General features: G+C 42.3%; 1 protein-coding gene across 1 annotated transcript in view; it reads left to right on the forward strand.

The window, feature by feature from the left end:
* The first annotated feature begins 722 nt into the window (after positions 1-722).
* LOC132873558 (docking protein 3) overlaps positions 723-13,325 on the forward strand; it is a 39,067-nt gene continuing 26,464 nt past the window's right edge. The window contains exons 1-3 of the mRNA XM_060909247.1: positions 723-1,191; positions 4,471-4,761; positions 8,356-8,446. Coding sequence (XP_060765230.1) covers positions 1,129-1,191; positions 4,471-4,761; positions 8,356-8,446 — 445 coding nt within the window. The 5' untranslated portion in view covers positions 723-1,128. The remainder of the gene's footprint in view (positions 1,192-4,470; positions 4,762-8,355; positions 8,447-13,325) is intronic.

Raw genomic sequence — 13,325 nt, forward strand, 5'->3', positions numbered from 1 at the left:
GACATTTTGTATCAAGTTTTTATTTATTGAATTTGCAAAAAAAAAAAATTATCTGTTTCTCAAAATCCAGTGAATGTGGATAGAATAAAACTCAATCCACTCAATCTCGTCGTACATGGGTTATAGCCAACTTGGTGCCATGCGACTCGATTTTGTGCAATAACTGTTAAATGTTTCCTAGAAATAACCACCAAATGATGGTACCTGGGAGTATGCTCCACTGGGGTGGCCAATCACACTTTTCGAGCAGTTCAAGCCCTACCTGCCTCCTTCTAGAACCACCTGTAATGCAAGGGCTCAAGCTTCTATGAACATATGTGCTAGTTTCGGGAGGGGAGATGATCTTGGTTGTCGGGGCAGGAAAAGGCTTGCTCGTGTTTACTGCAGTTCATCTTGCAGGCAGCAGAGAGTGCTACACCCGATACGTCTCAAATGGGCCACAGAACATCTGCACAGACACCTGCACATGAGGAAGACCGTCAAGGAAGGGGTGGGGGTGTCAGGCCTGTCATGCTGTACCACTATTTTCATATTGATCATCACTGAGATAAAGAGAACAAGACAAGCTTAGATGAAGTATTTCCATAGAATGCCAATTTTGGCTCTGTTTCGCAATACATGGTTCGTATTTTATGCAAACACACACACAAACACACACGCACACACACACATGCACACACACACACACACGCACGCACGCACACCCACTCATCTAACTACAGATGCTTATTTTAGATCCTCAAGTCACAGGAAGTGGATTTAACAAGGTCTCTCACACACACACACACACACACACACACACACACACACACACACACACACACACACACACACACACAGCATATTATACTGTACGTATTTACACACACACATAGACACACACACACGCCATAGCCACAAACTTCTGCAAGTCAGTACATGAGAAAAAGAGGAACACTGCAAGAGGAATGAAGACACAGAAGCCAAAAGAAGACACCAGGGAGAGATAAGAAGAGAGTGTGCAAAAAGAGACAGACAAACTGAGAAAGAGGAAAGCATAAATAGAAAAGGAAAGACACGATAGAGAGATAAACATAACGCAGGGAGAGAGAGAGAGAGAGGTAGACACAGAGACAGTTGGGCTGATGAATGATGGAGAGAGACATCAGAAAGAAAGGGATGCTCTATCACTACCAGCAACGCTTTGGGAAGGTGAGACTCAAACTGCGAATAAAGCTAACGATAGTAAAAGCTATTTCAGGTTTGTGTGTGTTGAGGAGTGTTACAGTGTGTTCACAAGAGCGTATGCTTTTCTTACACTGTGTTGGTGTTTTACTGGTTTGGGATGTGTGTTTTATCATCTTTGTGTGTGTTTAAACATGTTTGAGTATTCTAATCTTGTGAATGAGGGATGTTAGAGAAAGTTACTTTGAATTTACTTTGCACTAATGATTGACAAGGGACCAAAACTTCCTGCGTAAGTACGCAAGACACAGAGACAGTATTTCAGGGACAGACAGAAGCCGCACTGCATGTGCGATTCTCAGTATTGCGATTGTTTTGATGAGATCCTTTCAATTTGTCGAACCAATTCAAAGATCAGATCCCAAAAATGACTTATTTCTGAATCACGCTTGTTTCCAAATATTTATTTATTTATTTATTAAATTTAAGCCTGATTATATTTGCTTGTAATTATGCGTATGTGCACGCAAGATTCATTTAGATTCATTTATCTTAATTATTAATTAACAATACGTTCACGCATACATGCATTTATTCAATACCAGCTTAAAAATCTGTCTTAAATTGTGTACTGGGCGGCACGGTGGTGTAGTGGTTAGCGCTGTCGCCTCACAGCAAGAAGGTCCGGGTTCGAGCCCCGTGGCCGGAGAGGGCCTTTCTGTGCAGAGTTTGCATGTTCTCCCCGTGTCCGCGTGGGTTTCCTCCGGGTGCTCCGGTTTCCCCCACAGTCCAAAGACATGCAGGTTAGGTTAACTGGTGACTCTAAATTGAGCGTAGGTGTGAATGTGAGTGTGAATGGTTGTCTGTGTCTATGTGTCAGCCCTGTGATGACCTGGCGACTTGTCCAGGGTGTACCCCGCCTTTCGCCCGTAGTCAGCCGGGATAGGCTCCAGCTTGCCTGCGACCCTGTAGAACAGGATAAAGCGGCTAGAGATGATGAGATGAGATGAAATTGTGTACTTACACCGATCAGTCATGACATTCAAACCACTGACAGGTGAAGAAGTGAATAATATTGATTATCTCATTAAATTGGCACCTATCAGGGGGTGGGATATATTAGGCAGCAAGAAAGAGAATGGTCGGTTCTTGAAGTTGATGTGTTGGAAGCAGGAAAAATGGGCAAGCGTAAGGATCTGAGCGACTTTGACAAGGGCCACATTGTGATGGCGAGGTGACTGGGTCTGAGCCTCTCCAAAATGGCACATCTTGTGGGGTGTTCCTAGTATGCAGTGGTTAGTACCGAACAAAAGTGGTCCAAGGACCTAAAGGACAACCGGTGAACCGGTGACAGGGTCATGGATGTCAAAGCCTCACTGATTCCCGATTCCAATGGGTTCACAAAGGCTAGCCCATATGGTCCAATCCCACAGAATCACAACCTGCTGAAAAAGTTAATGTTAGCTAAAACAGAAAGGTACCAGCATGAACTTTTTCAGCAGTTTGTGCTACAGGAGCTCTTCTGTGGGATTGGACCATATGGACTAGCCCTTTGTGCCGCATGAGAATCAATGAGCCTTCGACACCCATGACCCCGTCGCCAGTTCACTGGTTGTCCTTTAGGTCCTTGGACTACTTTTGGTAGGTACTAACCGCTGCATACCGGGAACACCCCACAATATGTGCCATTTTGGAAAGGCTCCGACCCAGTCATTTAGCCATCACAGTTTGGCCCTTGTGAAAGTCACTCAGATCCTTACGCTTGCCCATTTTTCCTGCTTCCAACACATCAACTTCAAGAACTGACGGTTCTCTTTCTTGCTGCCTAAAATATCCCACCCTTTGACAGGTACCACTGTAATGAGAAAATCAATGTTATTCACTTCTTCACCTGTCAGTGATCATAATGTTATGGTTGATCGGTGTATATAATATTGTAGACCATGGCCTAATGGTTAGAGAAGCAGCTTTGGGAACAAAAGGTTGCTGGTTCAAATTCCTGGACTAGCAGGAATGGCTGAAGTGCCCCAACTGCTCCCCAGGCTGCTCTGAGTGTGCTGTACGTCACTCTGGATAAGAGCGTCTACTAAATGCCTATGATATAATATAATATAGATGGTTATTGAGTAACACTAACCAGTTTTCCCATTTCAACTAGTGTTTAAATTCTAAAAACCTCTCATGGCACCTTCAGACCTTGAGCCTGGATCTTCTACATGAGTAAATGTCAGGTCAGGGTTTCCGATTTGATGCGTGACTCATGACAACAATCACGACGACAGTGGAAAGTTTTATGAGAGACCGAGCTTGCTAGTGTGTTTAAAATCGCTGTACGTTTTACAGTTCAACTCGGAACCCCGACCTTCCATCTAGTAGATGTCGCTTTAATCCCCCAGATATACATTTCTACAATATTAAATATAACTATTAAAGGATAAATATAACGTCATTCTTTAATTAATTAAAAAAAGTAATAATTTGCAAGTTGTAGATTTATAAGAGGGAGTTCTGGGTGTGATGCAATAAGATCACGTCTTGGTGTATTTTATTCCTTCCTTAATAAGATGAGTAAAAAGGTATTTAAAAAGTAATAAGTAAAAGAATAAAGTGTGTAAATAATTCATAAATTCACTGGAAAGGCTGCACTGATCTCCCTGATGAAAGAAAAGCAACCCCAAAATCTTTTAGAGCAGCATTTCCTGCAGTGTTTAATAAGTTCCCTGGATTTATTGATCTCATTTTCACTGTATCATCCAAATTGATGCGAGAGTTTGTTTTGACATCGTTGAGTCATCTGTGCTTTAATCTGCTGAGATGTTGTTCTCTTACTTTCTTTCAAATCCCTTACTGATGCTATCGTTTCTATGATTACGATAATTCTGATTGGGTAATTACATGAAATGATTAGTTTTTGCCAGGCATTTCTTATAATTTCTTCTCCTAAAAACAAAGAAAAGCAGAAGGAGAAGTGGTGATGGAAAAAATGACTCATAAGTGGCTGTCGCTGTCTGTAAACAGTGCGAGGATGGTGTAAAACGTGTGAACCTTCAAGTGCTCAACAACATTGGTTTCTCGCTCTGAAGAGACACTCTGAGCCAGTGGGAATAAACACCATTACGCTAAACAAGAACACATCAGATAGTGCTGATTGATAGTAACGATCCCGAGAAGGACCTCAGATCTGACCGTTTTGACCTTTTGGGGTCATTTGGATGGTTGCCATAAGAAACTGCTTTTATAGAAAAATGACAGGTTTTATTAAAAAAAATGTGTTTGTGTGTGTGTGTGTGTGGGGGCGCATGGTAGAAATGGAAGAAGGTATGGGCTGAGGCTGTAGCCGACAGCACTCACAGCATCTCCCGCATGGAACTCTTCGACTTCAGCAAGTCCTCGTCGAAGGAGAGTAAAAAACGTGTCGAGGGTAAGAAGGTGATCGTGATGAGAGACTGCATCAAGATAACAGAGGGAGAGAATGAAGGATGTCCTAAAGAATGCACCACCTTCATGCTTGAAACCACAGACAAGACGCACACGTTCGCCTCTCCGACCTCGGAGCTGCAGAGTTGGATCACGGAGCTGTGCAAGTTGGCATTTCCTGTACGTACTCTCTCATTCTCACCCCCCACCCCACCCCCACCACACACACATACATGATGAGGTGAAATTTTTCATATGAAGACAATTTTTCTTACATTTTTCTGTTCAACACCACAATGCTGGTGATTCTAGCTCTCATACTCATACTAGGGAAGAAACCTGATCTAGAACTACAACCCTGATTCCAAAAAAGTTGGGACAAAGTACAAATTGTAAATAAAAACGGAATGTAATAATTTACAAATCTCAAAAACTGATATTGTATTCACAATAGAACATAGACAACATATCAAATGTCGAAAGTGAGACATTTTGAAATTTCATGCCAAATATTGGCTCATTTGAAATTTCATGACAGCAACACATCTCAAAAAAAGTTGGGACGGGGCAATAAGAGGCTGGAAAAGTTAAAGGTACAAAAAAGGAACAGCTGGAGAACCAAATTGCAACTCATTAGGTCAATTGGCAATAGGTCATTAACATGACTGGGTATAAAAAGAGCATCTTGGAGTGGCAGTGGCTCTCAGAAGTAAAGATGGGAAGAGGATCACCAATCCCCCTAATTCTGCGCCGACAAATAGTGGAGCAATATCAGAAAGGAGTTCGACAGTGTAAAATTGCAAAGAGTTTGAACATATCATCATCTACAGTGCATAATATCATCAAAAAATTCAGAGAATCTGGAAGAATCTCTGTGCGTAAGGGTCAAGGCCGGAAAACCATACTGGGGCCCTTAGACGGCACTGCATCACATACAGGCATGCTTCTGTATTGGAAATCACAAAATGGGCTCAGGAATATTTCCAGAGAACATTATCTGTGAACACAATTCACCGTGCCATCCGCCGTTGCCAGCTAAAACTCTATAGTTCAAAGAAGAAGCCGTATCTAAACATGATCCAGAAGCGCAGACGTCTTCTCTGGGCCAAGGCTCATTTAAAATGGACTACGGCAAAGTGGAAAACTGTTCTGTGGTCAGATGAATCAAAATTTGAAGTTCTTTATGGAAATCAGGGACGCCGTGTCATTCGGACTAAAGAGGAGAAGGACGACCCAAGTTGTTATCAGCGCTCAGTTCAGAAGCCTGCATCTCTGATGGTATGGGGTTGCATTAGTGTGTGTGGCATGGGCAGCTTACACATCTGGAAAGACAGCATCAATGCTGAAAGGTATATCCAGGTTCTAGAGCAACATATGCTCCCATCCAGACGACGTCTCTTTCAGGGAAGACCTTGCATTTTCCAACATGACAATGCCAAACCACATACTGCATCAATTACAGCATCATGGCTGCGTAGAAGAAGGGTCCGGGTACTGAACTGGCCAGCCTGCAGTCCAGATCTTTCACCCATAGAAAACATTTGGTGCATCATAAAACGGAAGATACGACAAAAAAGACCTAAGACAGTTGAGCAACTAGAATCCTACATTAGACAAGAATGGGTTAACATTCCTATCCCTAAACTTGAGCAACTTGTCTCCTCAGTCCCCAGACGTTTACAGACTGTTGTAAAGAGAAAAGGGGATGTCTCACAGTGGTAAACGTGGCCTTGTCCCAACTTTTTTGAGATGTGTTGTTGTCATGAAATTTAAAATCACCTAATTTTTCTCTTTAAATGATACATTTTCTCAGTTTAAACATTTGATATGTCATCTATGTTCTATTCTGAATAAAATATGGAATTTTGAAACTTCCACATCATTGCATTCCGTTTTTATTTACAATTTGTACTTTGTCTCAACTTTTTTGGAATCGGGGTTGTATAATCTGACTGAACTTAATTTGTATGCATTAATATACAGTATAAACACTGCATGTACTGGCGATCAGCTTATGCCAGTGTTGTAGTCGAGTCACTAAACCTCAAGTCCGAGTCCAGTCTCGAGTCCCCAGTGTTCAAGTCTGAGTCAAGTCCAAGTCATTAAAGAAAATTTCAAGTCAAATCTACTGTTGATCCGAATCGAGTCCGAGAACAAGACTTCATTCGCACCATTTGACGGTGGTTCTTGCTGCCTTTATGTGAAAGCGTCTCTGCTACTGTGTTGGACTAACGTTACTGCTTGACTGCCCCATTTTAGTTAACAGGCTACAGATAAAAAGCTAGTTCATCTGTCAGCAAGCCCCGCCCACTATCAACAGGGCCAATAACATGAGAGAAGGTTAACACTAGCTAGTTCATCACTCAGCAAGCCCTGCCCACTATCAACAGAGCAATGAACATAGCGTGCCACTTCCTTCTCTGGGTGGAGTCTTGCCAAATGGCGATTGAAGTTCGAGGTCGTCCCCGTCGTCTCCTCAATAGTTCTTCTACATATGGAACATATAGCAGTGCATTTTTTCCCACTGCACGAGAAGTCTGTATAAGCAAAGCGGACAATCCTAGGAGCTTCTCTCCAGGCATTTTAGCGCCATTAACGTTAGTTTGTTCGTGAACATGACGTATGAACAGGTGAATGTGCATTCTCTTGCACGGAATTGGTATAAAAATTAATGTAGATATAAATATCTTATTCCAAATTATTATGGCATGTTACAGAAAACTAAAGAAAAAATCAGAGTCCTCGTCTCCAAATTACAAGTCCGAATGCAGTTAATGCATGAGTCTGAGTCCAAGTCCGAGTCATCAGTGCTCAAGTACAAGTCAAGTCATGAGTCCTTAAAATTAGGGTACGAGTCAGACTTGAGTACTACAAGCCTGGCTTATGCCATCACATGTTGTCCGTTGTCTGTCTGTCATCGTCCACGTTTCATGAAAATTGTTTCTTCTCTTTCAATTCTTCACCAATTTTTATTCTTTTTGACAGGAAGGTAGATCTGCCTGGGGTGCATATACTGTAGCTTCTACCCAAATTTGCATAATTGCAATTAATAATGAAGATATGGAGTAATTAAGCCCTAACGAGCAGTTTCCACACAAATCACTCCTTCTCCTTCTTCCTTCTTCACCGATTTTTATTCTTTCTAGCATGAAGGTAGGGGTACCTATGGTGCATATAACTTCTACCCAGATTTGCTTCATTGCAATTATGAATGACATTATGGACTAATTAAGATTAATGAGCAGTTCAACAAAAATCGCTTCTTCTCTGTCAATTCTTTGCCGTTTTGGATTCTTTCTCACAAATAGGTCGGTATCCCTAGTGTGTATATATAGCTTGTATATAGTCTATATAGCTTGCAACATTTCTTGTGCAAGGTGGCCCACTTTAGATCGTTCCTTCTGGACTAGACGAGGCTGGAGTGAGCTACGCCGTCACTGGCAGTCTCGTTTTGCCTATTCCCAACATAACTCAAAAAGCAGTGAACGGATTTGGATGAAATTTGGAGGAAAGGTCCATCTTGGGCCAAGGAACAATTGATTAGATTTTGATGCAAATACAGATACGTATGCAGATCCAGGCTTTTTTTTTTTTTTGCCTTTTCCCAACATAACTCAAAATAGTGAACAGATTTGGACAAAATTTGGTGTGCAGCTTTAGTATTATCCTAGGTTCAAGTGATTTGATTTTGATTGATTTTATAATATGTGGCTTGGTGGAGGCATACACTCGACTGAGTGTCCTTCTGGTTCTTATTATGATTGTCTTTTTCAGTTCAATCAGGTTGAGTGTCGATCACAGATGCAGGAGCATCATCAACCTGTCGAGATGCAGGAGAACACACTGTACGGCACCACCCAGAGCAGTAAGGCACATACACAAACACATGCACTTTTTTTCTGCAGCTAATTAACACTTTGCTAAATCACAATCTCGGTAACCAAAGGAAACATTCCTTTCATCTTCCTCATGGAGGCTGAAGGACAGTTCTTGCAGGTCTTCGAAAGCAGAATGAACGTTTTTAAATGTCATCTTCATCAACTTTTTTAATGCAAAAGTTTGAATTTGTTCACTTAAAAAAAAAAAGAGACAGAAGTTTGAACACACGTAAGCACCAAAGTATAAGCATTACCCCTTGACAGAAGAGTGAAGGCTGTTTAGACAAAGAGGTGACGTGATAAAGGATGTGGTAGATTCAGAGTTGCATTTATTTCAGACTGCCTCATTTTTGTACAGAAGATCTTCAGTTACTGTGACCTAAAATGTGTCACTGAATTAATAACTGACAAAACCAAAACCAGGACACAAACAAGGTGTTAGCCAGCTGCATTTGTTTGTACTGGCAAACACTTTTTCAGTGACACTTTTGTCGATATTTATTGCATTTTGGGATGCGGTACACGATTAAAAAATACATCACTCAGAGCATACTTAGAAGAAATATTCAGATCCAGGAAGTACATCATCTGTATATTTAATATGGAGACAAATCCTCTTTTAAAGATGAACAAGAAGACTTATCATGACAGAATCTTCTCACATTTCTCTTTGGTACAAACTGATGTCACTAAAAGTACATCAGACATCATCCAGGACTATTTTAGTAAATTCATACGATGCATACTCCTCATACGAAAGCACACCATTTCCAGTGTGTGGCTTTTCCCTCTTTAAATAAGCAGCTGATTATAAATTAAAGGCAGGGCTGGTGGCAATTATATCCCTCATCAAAAAATTCCCATGCAGGGATTGGCCAAGGATGGCTCACGTGACATAAACTAGTTCCATCACTGATTAAGCAATATATCTCGTGACATCAAAAATTAAAAAATTGGATATGGTTTGAGTCAGTCATGGTATATCCATATAGAATTGGATCACAATTTCAAGCTATACAATCGCCTTGAGTCATAGCTATGGCTCCGCAAACGTTTCTGTGTGTGTAGATCTACGTATCATGATCATGCCGAGCAATGCAGATGATAGCATGGTACGGTACATTGGACATGCGCAGTTCAGAGGTCGTGCCGACGTGGCTGCCTCCAGTGAGTTTTGCCAAGATTCAATCTCATAGACCAGGGGTATTCAATTAAAAGTCACTGAGGTCCAGTTATTAAATTTTGTCCAAGTAGAAGGTCTGACCCGAAGTCCAGCTTGTGTCTTATAGCCTTCCCCTATGTCCACATTTTCATATGGGTTCAACAGTATTTATTGTTCATTTCCAATGCAGGAAATGAACTGAGTGCACAACTATCTCTTTTACCATAAATAAAAGTAGTCCTAGGAAAATAAATTCAAGGCCTTTATTTCAGATTAAAGAAAACAGAAACCTCAGAATAAAATAAATAAATAAAAAAGTGCAAACAGAGTGGAATAACTCCTTTTTCTCTTAAATTAAAGAGGTCCCAACCTGAAGAATTGAAGGCCTACACTTCAAGTAAAAAAGTCAACTCAGAAAACATTAACTAAAAAGTGCAAACAGAGCGTTGACTTCACATTTTCTCTTCTTTGTTCTTAAAATAAAGAGGTCCCAGCCTAAAAAAATGAGGGCCAACTTTTCAAGAAAAAAAAAGTCCACATTTTCAGAAAACAAGTGGCTTTTTGGAGGGGAAATGCAAACAGAACATTTTTCTTTGAACTTTTCTCTTTTAATTCTTCTTCTTTTACTTTTCTTAATGAGAAAAATGGGCATGTATCTGACCTGCCAGTAATTTAAATCTTGGTTGGAATGGAGTTAGTGCCATTCTCATGCAGATATGTAGGTGTTCATTGTTGAGCCTAGAACGGTACTTGGTTTTGGCAATGTTCATAGTGGAAAAAGCTGACTCACAGCTGTAAGTCGATCCAAACATAGTTAAAGTGTGCAGTGTTCCTTTGGTTAGACCAGGAAACACACTCTCAAACAGTCTGTAACCAGAAAGTAGCAGGGTCAGTTGTCTCAAAATGCTCTCTTATGCCGCTTTTCCACTACAAACGCGGCTGAGCCGTGCCGTGCCGAGTCGAGCTGAGCGGGGCTGTTGGAGTTGCATTTCGACTACAACCGCGCTGAACCGTGCTGGCTGGAAGTGGGTGGACACATTGGGTGGAGTTAGCGAAAGTGGGTGGACGTCAGGTGATGTCGTTAAGCAGCGCAAACAGTGACATCAGTGACAGTGGCGGAACAAGTCAGAGCCGGGCCGGGGGCGGGGCAAATGACCGGGCCCTTTATTAAAGCTTATCATATCATTTTAGGCTACAAAATGTCCGCAACTGCGGTGTTTACCAATTTCAACACTACCGGGTGCAACTATGTTATTTAGTACATCAAGTCCTTCAAACGAACATGTAACTCAGAAACAAAAAACATTAGGCGACATACTGTACATGGCTCATAATAAAACATCAATAGCCTATACTGCGCACATTATTTGAAGGGCATACGAATGAGCGCTCAGAGGTTGCAACGGTGACAGGAAGAGTCAGAAAGAAAAGGAGGGCGGTGCAAACCTCACTGAATGCACTGTGTTTACCAATTTCAACACTACGGGGTGCAACTATGTTATTTTGTACATTAAGTCCTTCAAACGAACATGTAACTCAGAAACAAAAAAACATTAGGCGACATACTGTACATGGCTCATAATAAAACATCAATAGCTTACTGCGCGCATTATTTGAAGGGCATACGGCGAGCCTTGCGCTCCGCGAACTCGTCCACGATGCTCTGTATGTCACTGATTCAGTGATCTTTTAAGCGGTAGTCTCACGACCCGGATAGTAAACAATAAACATGGAGGACATGGAGTCGTTAGTGTTGCTGGTCTTGGTGCTGTGGCTTGTTGTCACCGACAACGCCAACAGATACTGGCAAGAGCGTATAGATGAGGTGAGGCGCATAAGGCTTCAGAAATTCTCGTAATCCGTAATTCTTCTTCTTCCGGGTTTACGGTGTTTACAGATCCCAGCGTGCTCGCGGGGCGTGTGTGGGCATGTGAGGACACTCCTCCTCACCAATCAGTGCACAGGGGAGTGTCTGCTCACGCCCCCAGCCTCACTCGGCTCGCTTTGGCTCGCTTCAGCCCCACTCCAAAACGGTGCAAGTTTTAGGGGCTAAGCAGGGCTGAAGCGAGCCGAGTCGTGCTGTTCTTTGGTAGTCGAAACGCGAGCCGTGTCGGGCTGAAGTGAGCTGAAGCGAGCTGAAGTGAGCTGAAAAAGGGTAGTGGAAAAGGGCCATATGGCCCTGTCCACACGGCAACGGATTCAGGTGACTCCGATACAATTGCTTATCGTTTAGGCCTGGCGTCCACACGGCACCAGCGTTTTGGGTGCCCAAAACGCAGTCAAAAAGGAGCGATCTCACCTCTTTAGATGTTGGTTTAAGTCCGACAATACATTCCTCAAAAAGGGCGTAGAAGAGCAAATTAATCCATCAATGTGTAGCATTCAATTTATTCCGGACCATTAAAGACGCCGCCTTCCGCGTAGAATCATACGTCATCCTCGCCGCCATATTGGATAGGTCAAAGCGGAGAATAAAGATTAGCTGCGTTTAACTGTACCAACAGGTTTGCCGTCCAAACGAGATCACATGGGATTACCTTTCACAGGTGAGACTGGAAAAATACTTTTCATTGTTTTTGGTCATTATAATGTAATTTTACGAACAGATTTTCCTGACTTTGTGGCTAATATGAAGTCTCGCGCATAATAATTTATGCGCATGCGTCCTTACTTCTTCTATTGTTCTGGTGTCTCCGAAGGGACCGTCTTACAGTGCCCCTAGAGGTGTGGCATGTGTATTGCATCGTTTTCAGCAAGCGTTGCGTTGCCATATGGACCTGATATTTTACTGATCGTTGCCCATTTGGACGCGATATATTTTTAAATAACATCTCGTTGCCGTTGTCGTGTGGATGTAGCCTAAATGTTTTTTTTATGTTGCCCCAAAATCCACGCTACTTTTAAGGAACATTCGTTTGCACGTTGCTGGGCTGTAAATGTATGTGTGATGAGTTGGGTAGCCCTGTCATACTGTGCTTGCAGTTGGGTTATTTTGCGTGCCCTCAGCTCGGACTTCAGGGGATAACTTTGCTCAAAAGAGCTGTGCTTCGTTTCGTAGTGGCGCTTCACGTTGCCGCTTTTAATCAATGCCACGTTTTCGGAGCATATGAGGCACACTGGTTTTGAACTGCTCGCCGGAAGAATGAACATATATTTCTCCGTCCATTCATCTTTAAAACAACGATTTTCCTTGTCTACTTTCCGCCGCCTTTTGGAGCAAGCCATGTTGTCTCGGTTGGTTGTCTCTGAACTTAACTCTCTTCCTCTCTGCTTGTTGCTGTGCTGTGGTGCGCTGGCTAAACTAATGATTTTATTGGCTCAACTGAGTGAAGCTGTTGTCGTATTAACTGGAGTAGCAGCGCCCGCTGTCAATAGCCACGACCATCCAAAATAATGCTCCATGAAAATTACTTAATCTCGTGAATTTACCATTGGTCATGGGTCCGGACAGAACCATCACTGGGTTCGGATCCGGACCGAGGTCCGCCATTTGGTGATGCCTGTCATAGATGATGAGGATTTGGAGGATTTTATTGACTCAACTGATAGTGAGAATAGTCAAAAGTCAAAGTCCCTCTCACACCAGGATCTGGTCTTCCCATCCCAGTACTAACCAGTCTTTTGAGACATACAACCACTATTATTCTATCCACATTCACTGGATATGAGCAATTGCGTGCTCTGATCGGCTACTCTACTACTAG

This window comes from Neoarius graeffei, chromosome 25 (genome assembly GCF_027579695.1).
Source record: "Neoarius graeffei isolate fNeoGra1 chromosome 25, fNeoGra1.pri, whole genome shotgun sequence".
NCBI classification, from domain to species: domain Eukaryota; kingdom Metazoa; phylum Chordata; class Actinopteri; order Siluriformes; family Ariidae; genus Neoarius; species Neoarius graeffei.